Source organism: Physeter macrocephalus, chromosome 16, assembly GCF_002837175.3.
Source record: "Physeter macrocephalus isolate SW-GA chromosome 16, ASM283717v5, whole genome shotgun sequence".
NCBI classification, from domain to species: domain Eukaryota; kingdom Metazoa; phylum Chordata; class Mammalia; order Artiodactyla; family Physeteridae; genus Physeter; species Physeter macrocephalus.
Window position 1 is genome coordinate 95,112,598 of NC_041229.1, and position 13,330 is coordinate 95,125,927.

The 13,330-nt window shown below is 43.1% G+C and overlaps 1 protein-coding gene across 14 annotated transcripts in view; it reads left to right on the top strand.

Annotated features, from left to right (window-relative positions):
* The window catches only part of LOC102979294 (exostosin-2), a 160,870-nt gene that overhangs the window by 82,151 nt on the left and 65,389 nt on the right, over positions 1 to 13,330 (top strand). For 13 of the 14 annotated variants that reach the window (XM_028477378.2, XM_028477381.2, XM_028477382.2 and 10 more), the window contains one exon: positions 8,661 to 8,792. The exons of the other annotated variant lie outside the window; for it this stretch is intronic. In XM_028477378.2, coding sequence (XP_028333179.1) covers positions 8,661 to 8,792 — 132 coding nt within the window. The remainder of the gene's footprint in view (positions 1 to 8,660; positions 8,793 to 13,330) is intronic. 14 annotated transcript variants of the gene reach the window in all.

Sequence of the window (13,330 nt, forward strand, 5' to 3'; positions counted from 1 at the left end):
ACGCGCAGGCTCAGCGGCCATGGCTCACGGGCCCAGCCGCTCCGCGGCATGTGGGATCTTCCTGGACCGGTGCACGAACCCGTGTCCCCTGCATCGGCAGGCGGACTCTCAACCCCTGCGCCACCAAGGAAGCCCTCTTTTATTGTTTTTCATTAATTTTGGAAAATTCTTAGCCATTATTTCTTTAGGTGTATCTGTTGCCTTGTTTCCTACCCCTCTTCTGGAACTCCAATTACAGCTACTGTAAGAACATTAGATGTGGTTCTACAGTTCTTGGGTGCTCTGTTCTGTTTTCTTACACTCTTTTTCTCTTTGCATTTTGGTTTGGATAATTTCTTTTTTATTTTCAAGTTCACTACAGTATTATTTTCAAGTTCACTACAGTATTTCTTTCCTTTGCTATATCTACTGTGCTGATAAACCAACAGAAGAAATTCTATAATACTATGCTTTTTACTTCTAGCATTTTCATTTGGCTCTTTTTTTTATAGTTTTCATCTCTGTACTGAATACTCCCATCTGCCATCTGTTCATGTAAGTGGTCTGCCTTTTTTACTAGTTCCTTCAACATATTAATTATAGTTAGTTTATCTAGTAGTTCCAACATCTTGGTCATCTTTGGGTCTGGTTCTGCTGGTGGCTTTATGTTTTGACGGTGGATTGTTTTCTTTCGCATTTTGTTTCCAATAAATGTTGATTGAATGATGGACATTGTGTGTTAGAAAAACAGGAGACCTAATGTAAATGTCATGTCCAGAAATGGGCAGACCTCTTCTGTGAGCCGTTAGCATGGGAGGTTGACTCAGTCTAGTGTGTAATCAAGGTGGGTTTGGGTTTGTCCATTGCTAGACCTACCTCCAGCACCACACACTTCAGATGCTGCTGGTGGTCACCTTGTTCATGTGTGGGGCACGAGGTACTAAGGTTTTTCTCAGAGTTCCAGCCTCACCCTCCACTTTCAGCAGGCCCTGCCCACCTGTGCCACACAGGAGGCCTTGCTCCCCGTCAGTGGGTAGGCTTCCCTTGCTTGTGTGTGGTGCCAGGCTCGTGGTGGCGCAGTAGGATTCTGTTCCCCTGGTCCAGCCGCAGTCTGGCAGGCTTGCTTGCTGGGGCCTTGGAGGTGGGGCTTTCTCAGCATTCCTGCTCCTCCCCCTGGGCAGCTAGAGTCTGCCCTCTGTCTGTGGGCGTCTGAGGCTGGAGGGAGCTTCCTGCCCCTCCCTTGGTGGTAGCTGACCTCTGCGCTGTATCCATGTAGGAGCCTGATCTGAGCGAGTTTACCTGGTTGTCCTTCAGGGGCAGATGGCTTTTGCTTCTGCCCCTGCTACCAGGGCAGTGTCCCTCTGAGTTGCTGGTGGGAGGGTGTCCTGCTTATGTCTAGAACTTCCAAACTGCCCTACTAGCCCACACTCAGTTTGAGGAACTTGTTAAAATTTTAGCTGTATTTTGAGGCTGCTTTTACAGTAGCCACCCCTACCTTCTGTGCTTTTCCAAAGCTGAAATAGTTTGAGTGTCCCATTGCTCCTGGATGTCACTCTTTGGAATTTGGTTTCCCTGATTGCCTTATGACCATAGCTCGCCGATTGGCCCAAGACAAGTTATGGTGATAGTGGGGTATCTGGTGCCGTTTTCTCATTGTTATGGTGGATTCCATGTTCCCTTGTGGCTTTCTGCATCCTAAGCAGAAGCAGATCCTTTATGTTGTGACCAACCAGTGGGTGAGGGGTGGGGAAATAGAGCAGAATTGGGGCACCTACTGATCCACAGCTACATGTCGTTGTCGGGTGTTTGGACAGTGCTACCTCTTGGGATTTGGGACAGAGGCTTAGCTGGCTGGTTTATCATTTTATTTTGTGGTTTTCATTAGGAAAGTCCTTTAATGTACTAAAATGAAGCCTGTTGACGTGGGTCACATTCAGGAGGTTCTGATGGAAACGGCATTGCACAGTTGGCTGCTGACTGAAGGGCACTGGAAAGCCGTCACTGCTTTGGGAAGCAGATGCTCTTGGACCACTAGGGATCCTGGGGTTCTTGTCCTTCTGTATAGTCTTTGAATGGTTGGATAGCCTGTCCACTAGGAACAGACTTGCGTGGTATAGTTTTAACAACCGTTTCTCTCTCTCGTGGTCTTTACGTGCGTAATATAAGGGAAACTTATAATCCCATTGCTGCCTTGCTGTTTCACCCAGAAACAGATTTTCCTTTTTTTCCCCTCAAATCCATTTCCCCCATCTTTTACCTTTTAAAATTCTGTATACAAGATGTGGTCATTATTATTAAATGATGGTCTTCCCCCTTTAAGGTCATGGGCTGGTACTTAGAAGATTTGGAAAGTCCCGTGAGATGCATGTGACGCCTGTGAGAGAGATGGATTTGTTCTTTCAACAAACGTTTGACTGCCCACTCCTTGACAGGCACTGTGCTAGGGGCTGCAAGACCAGTCGTGAGCAAAACCAGATGTGTTCCCACCCTCACAGTTTCCAGAGGAGTGCTGGCCTCTTCCTTGCAAGCTTAGAGATTCAGGTAGAAGGGGCATGTCATTGGTTGCTGTACTTTTCAGTATAAAGGTCTGTCACACTCGTACTTGATTTATTTTTATTATATCTAACTCTGTTCTGTGACCAGTTGGATTTCTTTACTGGTTTCAAGAATTGAGATGAATGGAGTGTAATGTTGAGATCCCATTCTGTCTCTCCTCTTCCCCTTCCTCCCTTCCCACCCCCAAACAGTGCTGAGTGTGTGTATTCTAACATAAGTGACAAAGACCCTGAGGGGACAGGATGGATGCAAGTGTTGAGCAGAGAGCTAACATGTTCTGATTATCTCTTCTGCACTGGCACTGGGCAAGGAGCTTTACAACCCTCATGTCACTGGATCTTCAGCTCCACGAGAAAGGTGGTGTGGTCTCCATCTCATAGATTCAAAAAACAGAGGGATTAAGTCACTTAAAATTGTGCAAGGTACTCATTGCCGTGACTCTTTCTACCATACTGTGCGGGCTTCCTTTAAACACTTGTTTTTGCTAATCCTGTTGGCTTTATGTTACTGAAAATCAAAGAAATTAAACCAAACTAGCAGTTTCAATTTGAAGTATTTATTTGCTTAAGTTAGTTTTAAGTTGGCCCAATCCTTGCTTGCCCTTTGCTTTATGATTCTAATATTTGAAAGCATCATAGGAACTTCGTAGTTCTTATACTTTGAAATATGCACGTTTTACAAAATTACCGTGGTATCTGTTTAATGAAGAAAAGCTAAATGCTTTGTCGAAGGTTACTGTTATGACCATTTCATATGTGACTTACCTTTCAGTTGTGTAGATCCACAGTGTAGAGTGCCTAGGGAATTTGCAGAGCTTGGAAGAATCCCTCATTTAAACTTTTCAGGTAGAGATAAGTGTGGCCCCTGGTTTAGGGGGGAGAAAGCCCTCAGAACATAATAAGCATTTGCATTTGCTCACTGGATGGGAACACGGGTGCTTTCATGTATTGCCAGCATAGCTGAAAACTCCTTCCTCTCTGCCGAAAAGTGGCTGATGCTGAGTCCTGGAGGGGCTGTAAATTATGCCTTCTAAACACTTCAAGGTGTTAAAGAGGTCCTGCAGAAATAATTAAGCCTGCAAAGTTCACTTATCCTCAGGCTGAGACACTTGAACTATGATTATTGGCAAAGCTTGCTTCCTTTCAGAGAGAAATTGTAATTTGGTGGACAGGGCTAGATGATTTGAGACATCTTAAATCAGAAGCTCTGTCCTACACTTGTGCAGTTGGCTGGTATTCTAGGTGGATTTGTTACCAATCATTGTTTCCTATAAATCCCAAATGCTGCTGTCTCTGCTGTGATTCAGTGTGAACGTAAAGCTTTGGAATGCTTAAGTTTGAGTGTGGTGTGATTTAAAATAAAATAACCTATGATGATGGACCCATTTGGGTAGAAAAGGAGGTAAATATTTAAGCTGTGTGTGTTTATGTGTGGGCTCACGCGTCTCAGTGAATTTTTACTCCTTTCAGTTCCTTGGTAGAGGACCATTTCCTGAAACTTACTGTGTGCTGGTACTTTTTTTTTTTTTTTGTGGTATGTGGGCCTCCCTCTGTTGTGGCCTCTCCCGTCGCGGAGCACAGGCTCCGGACGCGCAGGCTCAGCGGCCATGGCTCACGGGCCCAGCCGCTCCGCGGCATGTGGGATCCTCCCAGACCGGGGCGCGAACCCGGTTCCCCTGCATCGGCAGGCGGACGCGCAACCACTGCGCCACCAGGGAAGCCCTGTGTGCTGGTACTCTTAATACTCTAGAATGGGGTAGGAAAAGGTCTGACTTTAGAGTTAGGATTCATGAGTGGTGACACTGCCACTTAACAGCTTTGTGTCTCAGTTTCCTCACATATAAAATCAGATTTGCATCTGCCCCAAATAAGTGACAAACTGGTAATAAAGAGCAAATGAGACCATGGGTACAAAAGTGCTTTGCAACAGGGAAAACGTTCTAACATTTGCAGGGATACTAATAAAAGAATGCCAGTTTCCACACCAAAGGAATTCACAGTCTAGCTGGAGAGAGAAATGTGATCATCCGAAATAGCAGCAAAACTGATAGAACAGAATATAAGAGACCTGACCTATAAGGTAAAGGCTGTAAATGCTGTGGTGTTTCACAGTAAGAGAAGGTTGTTGATGTTGGGGGCGCTCAACCTCAGTAAAGTTCTCACAGAGAAGATGGATTCTTTTAGGTCTCGTGAACTGTAGATATTTTGGCTGGATGATGGGAGGGAAAGCAGCAAGATGACTGAGCAGGAAGGAGATTGGAGTGAGTGGAGTGTATCTAAGAAGCAGCAGCAGGCAGCCAGCAGGCCCCCAGGCTGTACCCAGATGGCAGACCACAGGACAGCTTAAGTCAGATGCCCTTGGAAGCTAAATCTGTTTCTGATTTTCTTTGAGTAGGATAAATTCTCATTGGGATGCTTCGTCTTCTTCTTAATGTTAGTGGAAACAACAGTCGTCATATAACTCAGAAGTTATCCTTGGCTTTAACTAATGAATAGAGGACTTGCCCAGGAAACAGAACCAAAGTCAGTAAGTCTGGACTAGAAAGTGTCTTTTTCCTCCACCTATTTTGGTTACACTTCCAATTTCTCATGCTAAACTTGGAACTGTTTGCACCCTTGACTAAGTCCTAACAGTCTCTGATTTTGAGTGGACTCGTAGGCCGAATGAAGCCGGAGAGGTCGTCTACACCAGCATCCTGCTTTCATTAGGAACCGAGTTTAAACTCTGCTTGGATAAGAAACTGTCTTCTTTCAGAAGACTCTGACACAGTAGCTGGTTTGGGAGTAACCCTCCTGTCAATAAAAGAAAAAGAAGTATAAGAGCTTATTAAAGTAGATGAAACAACAGTTCAGAGAGCAGCCCATGCAGTCAGGACTTGAGGGACAATTCCTGAGAGACAGGAGCACACTGAGGGGAGCACACTCTGGCTCCTTCCCCGAGGGTACTTCCTAATTCACAGCCCAGGGTATGGAGCCTTTGCAGAAAGCAGCAGTCCCACAGGGCTGACAGGTTGGAGTTAGGGGCTTCCAAAGTATCTGGGATTTGAAGGACAAAGTCCCAGGAGAAAGGGAACCACGGGGATATAGCAAAAAATGGGCATGCAATCTTCCCTTAAGGTGTTTGCCAACTTCTGAGGTACACACGATCAGAACAAGACTCTGAGAATCCCTGCAGAAAGAAACAGCTGGGAGCCTAACAAGCTCTGTAGCTATTTCAGCGACCGTGTATAGTACCGATGAGATAAAGATCAGCGTTCAAGGCTGGCCAAGATGGAGGGATCCTGGTAAATACCCCAGGCTTTAATTGAAGGCCCAGAAGGCCACACCTTCAGAGTAAGGGCAAGCTGAAAAAAGGTGGCCCTGACAAAACTTAAAACCAACCCCTGACAGGATTATAGTGGTCTGACTGCATTCTCTGTGCCTGCCAGAAGAATATGTTACATTCTTAGGAGGAAGATAATCTGGATCATCCAGAATCTCTACAGTTTTTTAATACAGAATGTTGCATCCAATAAAAAATTAAGATGCATGCTAGAAATTGAAACCAAATGACCAAAATGGAGAGTAAAAACAGATGATAGAAAGAGACTTACAGGTTATTCAGATATTGGGGTTATCAGTCAGGAACGAACAATGTTCAATAATATAGAAGAAAAGAAGGAGGATTTCAACAAAGTTTTGAAATCTTCTTTTAAAAAGTCAAATGGAAATTCTGCAACTGAAAAATATAAGAAGGGAAAGTAAGAATTCAGTACATTGGTTTAATAGCAGTTTAGACACACACAAAAAAAGGATAAAGGATTATTGGACCAGAAGAAAAACTAGTAGAAAATACCCAGATTGAAGCACAGAGAGGAAAAATACAGAGAAGAGAATAAGAGACATATGGGACATGGTGAAAACATTTTACGTACATGTGTATTTGGAGTCCTAGAAGAAGAGGAGTGTGACAGAACCAATATTTTAAAAACTATTGACTGAGAGTTTTCTAAAAACAGGGAGAGACATCAAATCATAGATTGGAGAAGCTCTCCAATCCTAAGTGGGATAAACACAAAGGGCCACACTGAGGTATATCTGTGAACCTCAATGAAACAAATAGAATGAGCATACACTTAAACTCAGCTGTATCAGAAATTACATTAAGCGTAAATGGACTATATGTACAACTGGAAGCCAAAGATTTTTGAATCAGATAAAATATTAAAAGCCATTTATATCCTTTTGATAAGAGGCAATCCTGAGACAAGCTTTGAGGGCACAAATTTGAAAGTAAAAGTTTTGGAAGTAGACACGCACACACATGTACATGCACATGCACACACATGTACATGCACATTCACACAGGCAGAGAAGAATCAATAAAGATAAAGAATATTGAAACAGTACTTAAAATCAACTTATTGTACTTGACAGTGGTAAAACATTACACTCATCAACGGCAAAATTCTTTTTTAAAGTGCACATAGATCATTTACAAAAATAAGCTATGTACTGGGCCATAAATCAAGTTTAAATAAATTGCCAAGTTTTGAAATAACGTGTGTTTTCTGACTACAGTGCAAAGTAGAAATCAGTAACAGAAAGATAAATAGAAAATCCCAAAATGTTTGGAAATTAAACAGCATACTTCTAAATGACCCATGGATTAAAGAAAGTATCACAAAGGAAATTAAAAACATTTTTCACCTAAATTATAATGAAAATGATATATAAATGTGTGGGATGCATTTAAAATAGTGCATAGAAGTAAATTTGTAGCTTTACCATGTATGTATTAAAAAAGAAGAAAGAGGGCTTCCCTGGTGGCGCAGTGGTTGAGAATCTGCCTGCCGATGCAGGGGACACGGGTTTGTGCCCCGGTCCCGGAAGATCCCACATGCCGCAGAGCGGCTGGGCCCGTGAGCCATGGCCGCTGAGCCTGTGCGTCCGGAGCCTGTGCTCCACAATGGGAGAGGCCACAACAGTGAGAGGCCCGCGTACCACAAAAAAAAAAAAAAAAAAAAAAAAAAAGAAGAAAGATTGAAATATCTAAACTTCAACCTCAAGAAGCTAAATGCAGGATGATTTAAAGTCCCCCAAAACAGAAGAAAGTAAAAATAAGAGCAGAAAGGAACAAAATAGAAAAAAAATGTAAGATAAAGAAAATCAGCAAAGCCGAACATTGGTGTTTTGAAAAGATAATAAAATTGATAAACGTCCAGTAAGACTGATCAAGTACAAAGAGAAAACACAGATTATCAATATCAGGAATGAAAAGAGGTGTATTACTACAGGTTCTATAGGCATTAAATAGGCATTGACACACATTTAGTCCAATAAATTTAACAATTTAGGTAAAGTGAACATATTCCTTGAAAAATACTACCTGCAACACTGACATGAAAATTTGCATAATCTTATGGGTATGAAAAAAAAATTAATCCATGATTTTAAACCTTTACACACCAAAAAAAACACCTAGCCCAGATGGCTTTTTTGATGAATTCTCAGTCTTTCAAGGAAGAAATAATGCCAACCTTGCATAACATTTGTCAAGGAATAGAACTTTTTCAACTCCTTCTATGAGGCCAGCATAACTTGACACCAAAATCTGATTTAGGTATTACAGTGTTGAGCAAAAGAGTAAATACTGTTTGATGCCATTAATATGAAATTCAGTAGTGGGCTAATAGAAATCAGAATAATTATTACTTTTGGAGAGGTGAGGTTCTGACTGGGGTACTGGAATATTCTATATCTTTATCTGGGTAGTAGTTATAAGAGTACTGAAGGTAGAAATTCATTGAGTTGTACCCTTAAGATCTGTGCACTTTATGTATGTTATATCAAAAAAGACTCTAAACTTGCTCTGGTTAAACACACTGATATTTCGTCTTAAATATCACGTAGTTTCTCTTAAACCTAAATTGAATCCAGTGTGCGTTTCACGTGCTCACGTGCTATTTTGACTGCCTTGGTTAAACGCCCACTCTGATGGAGCTGGCTTGAACGGCAGGGAGCCTTTGCCTTGGTCTCCCTCTTCTTCGGGAATAAGGCAATTACCCAGACCCAGAGTTGGCTGTGATGGAGCATCTAGTTCTTCCCTCTCTTTGCTCACTTCACACAGTGTGGTTTTCTTCACAGGCACGGTGGTTCTGGGAAGCGTACTTCCAGTCAATCAAAGCCATTGCCCTGGCCACCCTGCAGATCATCAATGACCGGATCTATCCATACGCTGCCATCTCCTATGAAGACTGGAATGACCCTCCCTCCGTGGTAAATGAATTCTGGGGCGAACCACATCAGGCCTGGGCCAGCTATCAGGATGGGATGATGGAAAATGTCCTGAATTTGTAAAGGTTATTTAAATTCGAGCTTTCTAAGATGACAGTGTGCTATAAGACTTGGGGCCGATAGGACCAGCTTAATTTTGAAATGATGACAAAAGAAATACCGAAGCAGCAGCTTCCAGTTTAAATGTGCTTAGGAAGACAGTATGTTTATTTATTACAGAAATAAATGGGGAGGCCTGGGTCTTGTTGGGAATGGAAGACTTCTGATGACTTTTGCAGTTGTGGTGCTTTGAACTCTTGAAAGGATTCTGTAAGCAACTTAATAATAACAGCTTATGTTTTGAGCACTTCCTCTTGTGCTTTATGCTAAGTGCTTTCCATGGATTATGTCAGTTAACATTCAGACCCCTTGTGAGGAGCGTCATCAGCAAAAGTGATTGAGAGGCACTAGGGATCGCTCAGGACTGTGGCTGAGGCCCCTGGGTACTTCCAGCAGCGAGATGGTGTGGTCAGAAGCTGCTCACAGCACTTCGTCCTTGCTCGCAGGAGTCACGAGGCACCTGAGGCCTTGCAGGGAGTGTGTCAGCGGCCACGGCTTCTTTCTCACTGAAAGTGCCTGAAGCTGGAGAACGCCTGCCGTCTGGCTCACAGACCCTGAGGCCTCCACCTGCGAGCACTAGGGTCTTCTCCATGTCACGTTGAATCGTTGCTCTCTTTCTGGCTGGCCGTCCTTGTCTCCTGACTCTGCCTTCTCTAGATAGTCCTGTGTGCTGCCACCTGGTTAATCTTCATGTAGGGCCCTCCTTCCCTCCCTCCCTCCTTCCTGCCTTCCTTCCTTCCGCCTTTATTAAGTGGTTCCTACGTGCCAGGCACTCTGCCATGTTCTGAGAAAGCAGAAAAGGAAAGCAGGCCCTGCCCTCAAAGGAACTGTCCACTAACTTGGGAAGCCAGCGAGGAAGGGTATTGTATGAGTAGTCCTGTACACCCTAGTGTACGGGGTGGGGCAGGCAGCACTCCTGGATGGGGGTGGGCAGGACACTTCCTGAAGCGAGGGTGCCTGAGAGGAAGTAAAATGGTAAAATCAAGCAAAACAACGGCAGACACCTTTCTGTCTTGCTTGAGGTAAAGTTTCCTTCTGTCTGTCTCTTCCTTTGAATCTGTTGCCAAAGGTAGCCTTCCAGAATATTTCTATTCCTATATAAACCTAACTATATAATCTTAGAACACAAATGGGATCATACTATACGTAGTATTCTGTGCCTTGCCTTTTTTACTTTATTAATAGATCATGGCCTTACTTCCATTTCATTCTATATAGGTATACTTCAGGTTTAAGGATGGCTGTTTACCCTTGTTCAGGTGTATCTTACATGCAAATCTATTTTCTAGCAGTAATACAAGGGACATCCTTTCATATGTGTTTGCACATAAATGTGTGAGTGTATCTACAGAATTAATTCCAGCTGAGAAATTGCTGAAAGAATAAACACATTTTGAATGTTGACAGATATTAACCAACGGCCCTTTCAAAAGACCGTACCAGTTTATAGCTCCACCAGAAACATTTTGGTTATTCTGGTTCTCCATGCCTTCAGTAACCCTGAGTACTTGAATTTTTGCTCCAGTGGAGGTTGACATCTCTTGTCAGTTTCTCCCAGAATACAAATATAAATCCTATTTGTATTTCGATTGGTCACATTGAATTTTTAGATAGTTTTAGGTATTTATTCATTCAGTGGGTACTTACTGAGTGCCTGATATGTTCCAGACAGTGTTCTTGGTACTTGAAATATGTCAGTCAACAAAGCAGAGAAAAATCCATGCCTTGGGGATTTACATTGCAGTAGATCTTGCTATCTGGAAGCAAGATTTGTCTTTCTGGTAGAATTTTAAAGTTTTCTTTATATAGGTCCTTCACAAGTCCTGAAAATTTTTTTCTTAGGTATTTTATCTTATACTCTGATAAAGGAATATGTACTCTATGACACTGTAGTTTCTAACTTTTGTGTGAGGACATATTACTGGCTTTTGAACATAAATTTTGAAATAACTCTTTTACTGAATTCTGTAATTGTTTCACTTTTTAAAAGTTGATTCTCTTGTGTCTTCTAGATATGCAATCATATTTACAAATGCTAATTTTGCTTCCTTTTTTCAATATTTGAACCTTTTATTATCTTTGATCTAATTACCTTGGCTAGTAGTTCCAGAACAATGGTAAATGATGATCTGAGTGTTAAAAGGAGAAGTGCAGGTGTTTCTAGTCAGGGAAAGGGGGGAAGTTAGGTTCCATCCAGAAGGACCGGCAAATTCAGAAGTCAGAGGGATAAGAGAGCATGGCGGTTTCAGGAACTTTGAGGGGCGTCAGTGTGGCTGGAGTGAAGGGGGCTTGTGAGGGAGAAGCAGAAGGTGGAGCCTGCAGAGGGCCCAGGACACCAAACACCTGGCAGCTTTTTTTTTTTTAATTATTTTTAAAAATTTATTATTTTGGGCTGCGTTGGGTCTTCGTTGCTGCACGTGGGCTTTCTCTAGTTGTGGCGAGCGGGTGCTACTCTTGGTCGTGGTGCGTGGGCTTCTCATGGCGGTGGCTTGTCTTGTTGCGGAGCACGGGCTCCAGGCGCGCGGGCTTCAGTAGTTGTGTCACGCGGGCTCAGTAGTTGTGGTTCGTGAGCTCTAGAGCGCAGGCTCATTAGTTGTGACGTGCAGGCTTAGTTGCTCTGTGGCATGTGCGATCTTCCCGGACCAGGGCTCCAACCCGCGTCCCTTGCATTGGCAGGCAGATTCTTAACCACTGTGCCACCAGGGAAGCCCACACCTGGCATCTTATGGAAGGTTCTGGAATGTTATCTGTGGGTGATGGGAGATCACTGAAGTATTTACACAGGAATCATGTGGTGAGATTGCGTTTCGGGTCAGTCTGACATCAGTGTGGAGGATGGATCCGTTGTAGGAGGTTGAGACTAGAGGCAGGAGGTTGTTTCAGGAACCCAGGTGAGAATTAATGCAGGGCAAATGTGAGTGATATTAGGGATCACCGACTAACTGGCGGGGGTGGGGGGCGGTTCAGGAAGAGTGAGGAACATGGTGTCGTTTATCCAGATATGGAGTGTGGGTGCACGGGCGTCGTGGGCAAGGACCGTGTTGGCATCCAAACGCAGTCTGACTGCAGGGCCTTCCACAGTCCAGCTCCAGGCTGCCTTTCTAGCTTTATTTCCTTCTGTTGCCTTTCAGGGAGCGCTAGATCTCTGGCAGCACAACTTTGTCCTTTCTGTGTTTGCTCCATGCTTTTCCTTCCCTGTGCCCTTGTGACTGTTAGTCCTTTCACTGAGATGCCTCTCTTCACCATTGTCTCTGGTCATCCACATTTTATCTGGATATCAGGGGCCTGCTTATATACCCCTTCCTCCATGACGTTTTCCTGGTCCCCTAACTAAGCACGAAGTAATCTTTCCTTCTTGTAACTCTTAAAGCGTATTATCTGTTTCTTTCCTATCACTTAACATGCATAGCAGCATAATTTCCTGTAAAGTTTTAAGCTTCTTAAGGGAATTTCTGAGTTATCTTGGTATTCCTCATAATACCTAGGACGATTTAATTCAGACAGGAAGCCCTTGATACATAAAGGAAGGAAGGAGGGAGGGAGGAAGGAAGGTCGGGATCCCAGGACTTGAGCCATCCAAGGCTCACTCACATGCTGTTGTGACAGCCATTATTTTATTTGACCTTCACCCTGTTGGGAAGGTGGGGAAAGTGACAGATTCTTGCTCATCTCTAAAGCAGACACAATGAGGTTCACAGAGCCTGATGACTCGTCCAAGGTCATATAATGGGCAAGTTGTGTAAACAAGCAAGAACCCAGGTCTTCTACCTGCAGAGTATCTTGAGTTACTTATAGTTTTATGGGAGCCATTAAGCCTCCTCTGGGCTGAAACATTTCCACTCTTGTGAGTGTATGGTACAAGCTTGAGACAAAGAATATCACATCTATTCCCCTGTAGGAGAATTCATACAGGTGGGATGGTCATGACACAACCATAAAATGTGGAAACAGTAGGACTTTATTCTGTACTTTGAGCTAAAGCTCTAAGAAAAGTGTGTAGGAATAAATGGTTGGGATTTTGATCTCTGTCTTTCATAAGAATATAGACTAGGAGAAAATAGTATATGAAATTTTATAGTTTTGAAATAGATGTATTTTAATTTAGGACAAAACGATCAAAGTGCTGGACTCTAATTTGGGAAAGAACATAAGTATAAAAAGCATAGATCTGGATATGCAACTGGAAAATATATTCTTAATTTTTTCCTTTAACTCTCTCTTAATCCTTTTTAGGGAAATTTAGTGTTTACTACATTTCTGGGAGCTCAGGTGATGAGAGCCCTGATTTAAAGCTGTGGGTTGTACATTTCTGCATCTTTAGTGAAAGCAACTGACAGGCGGCCTGAGTAACGTTGATTTATTTACAGTTAACTTTCCCCCTCCCTTTCAGAAATACTTAACCTACCCTAGATGTGATTACT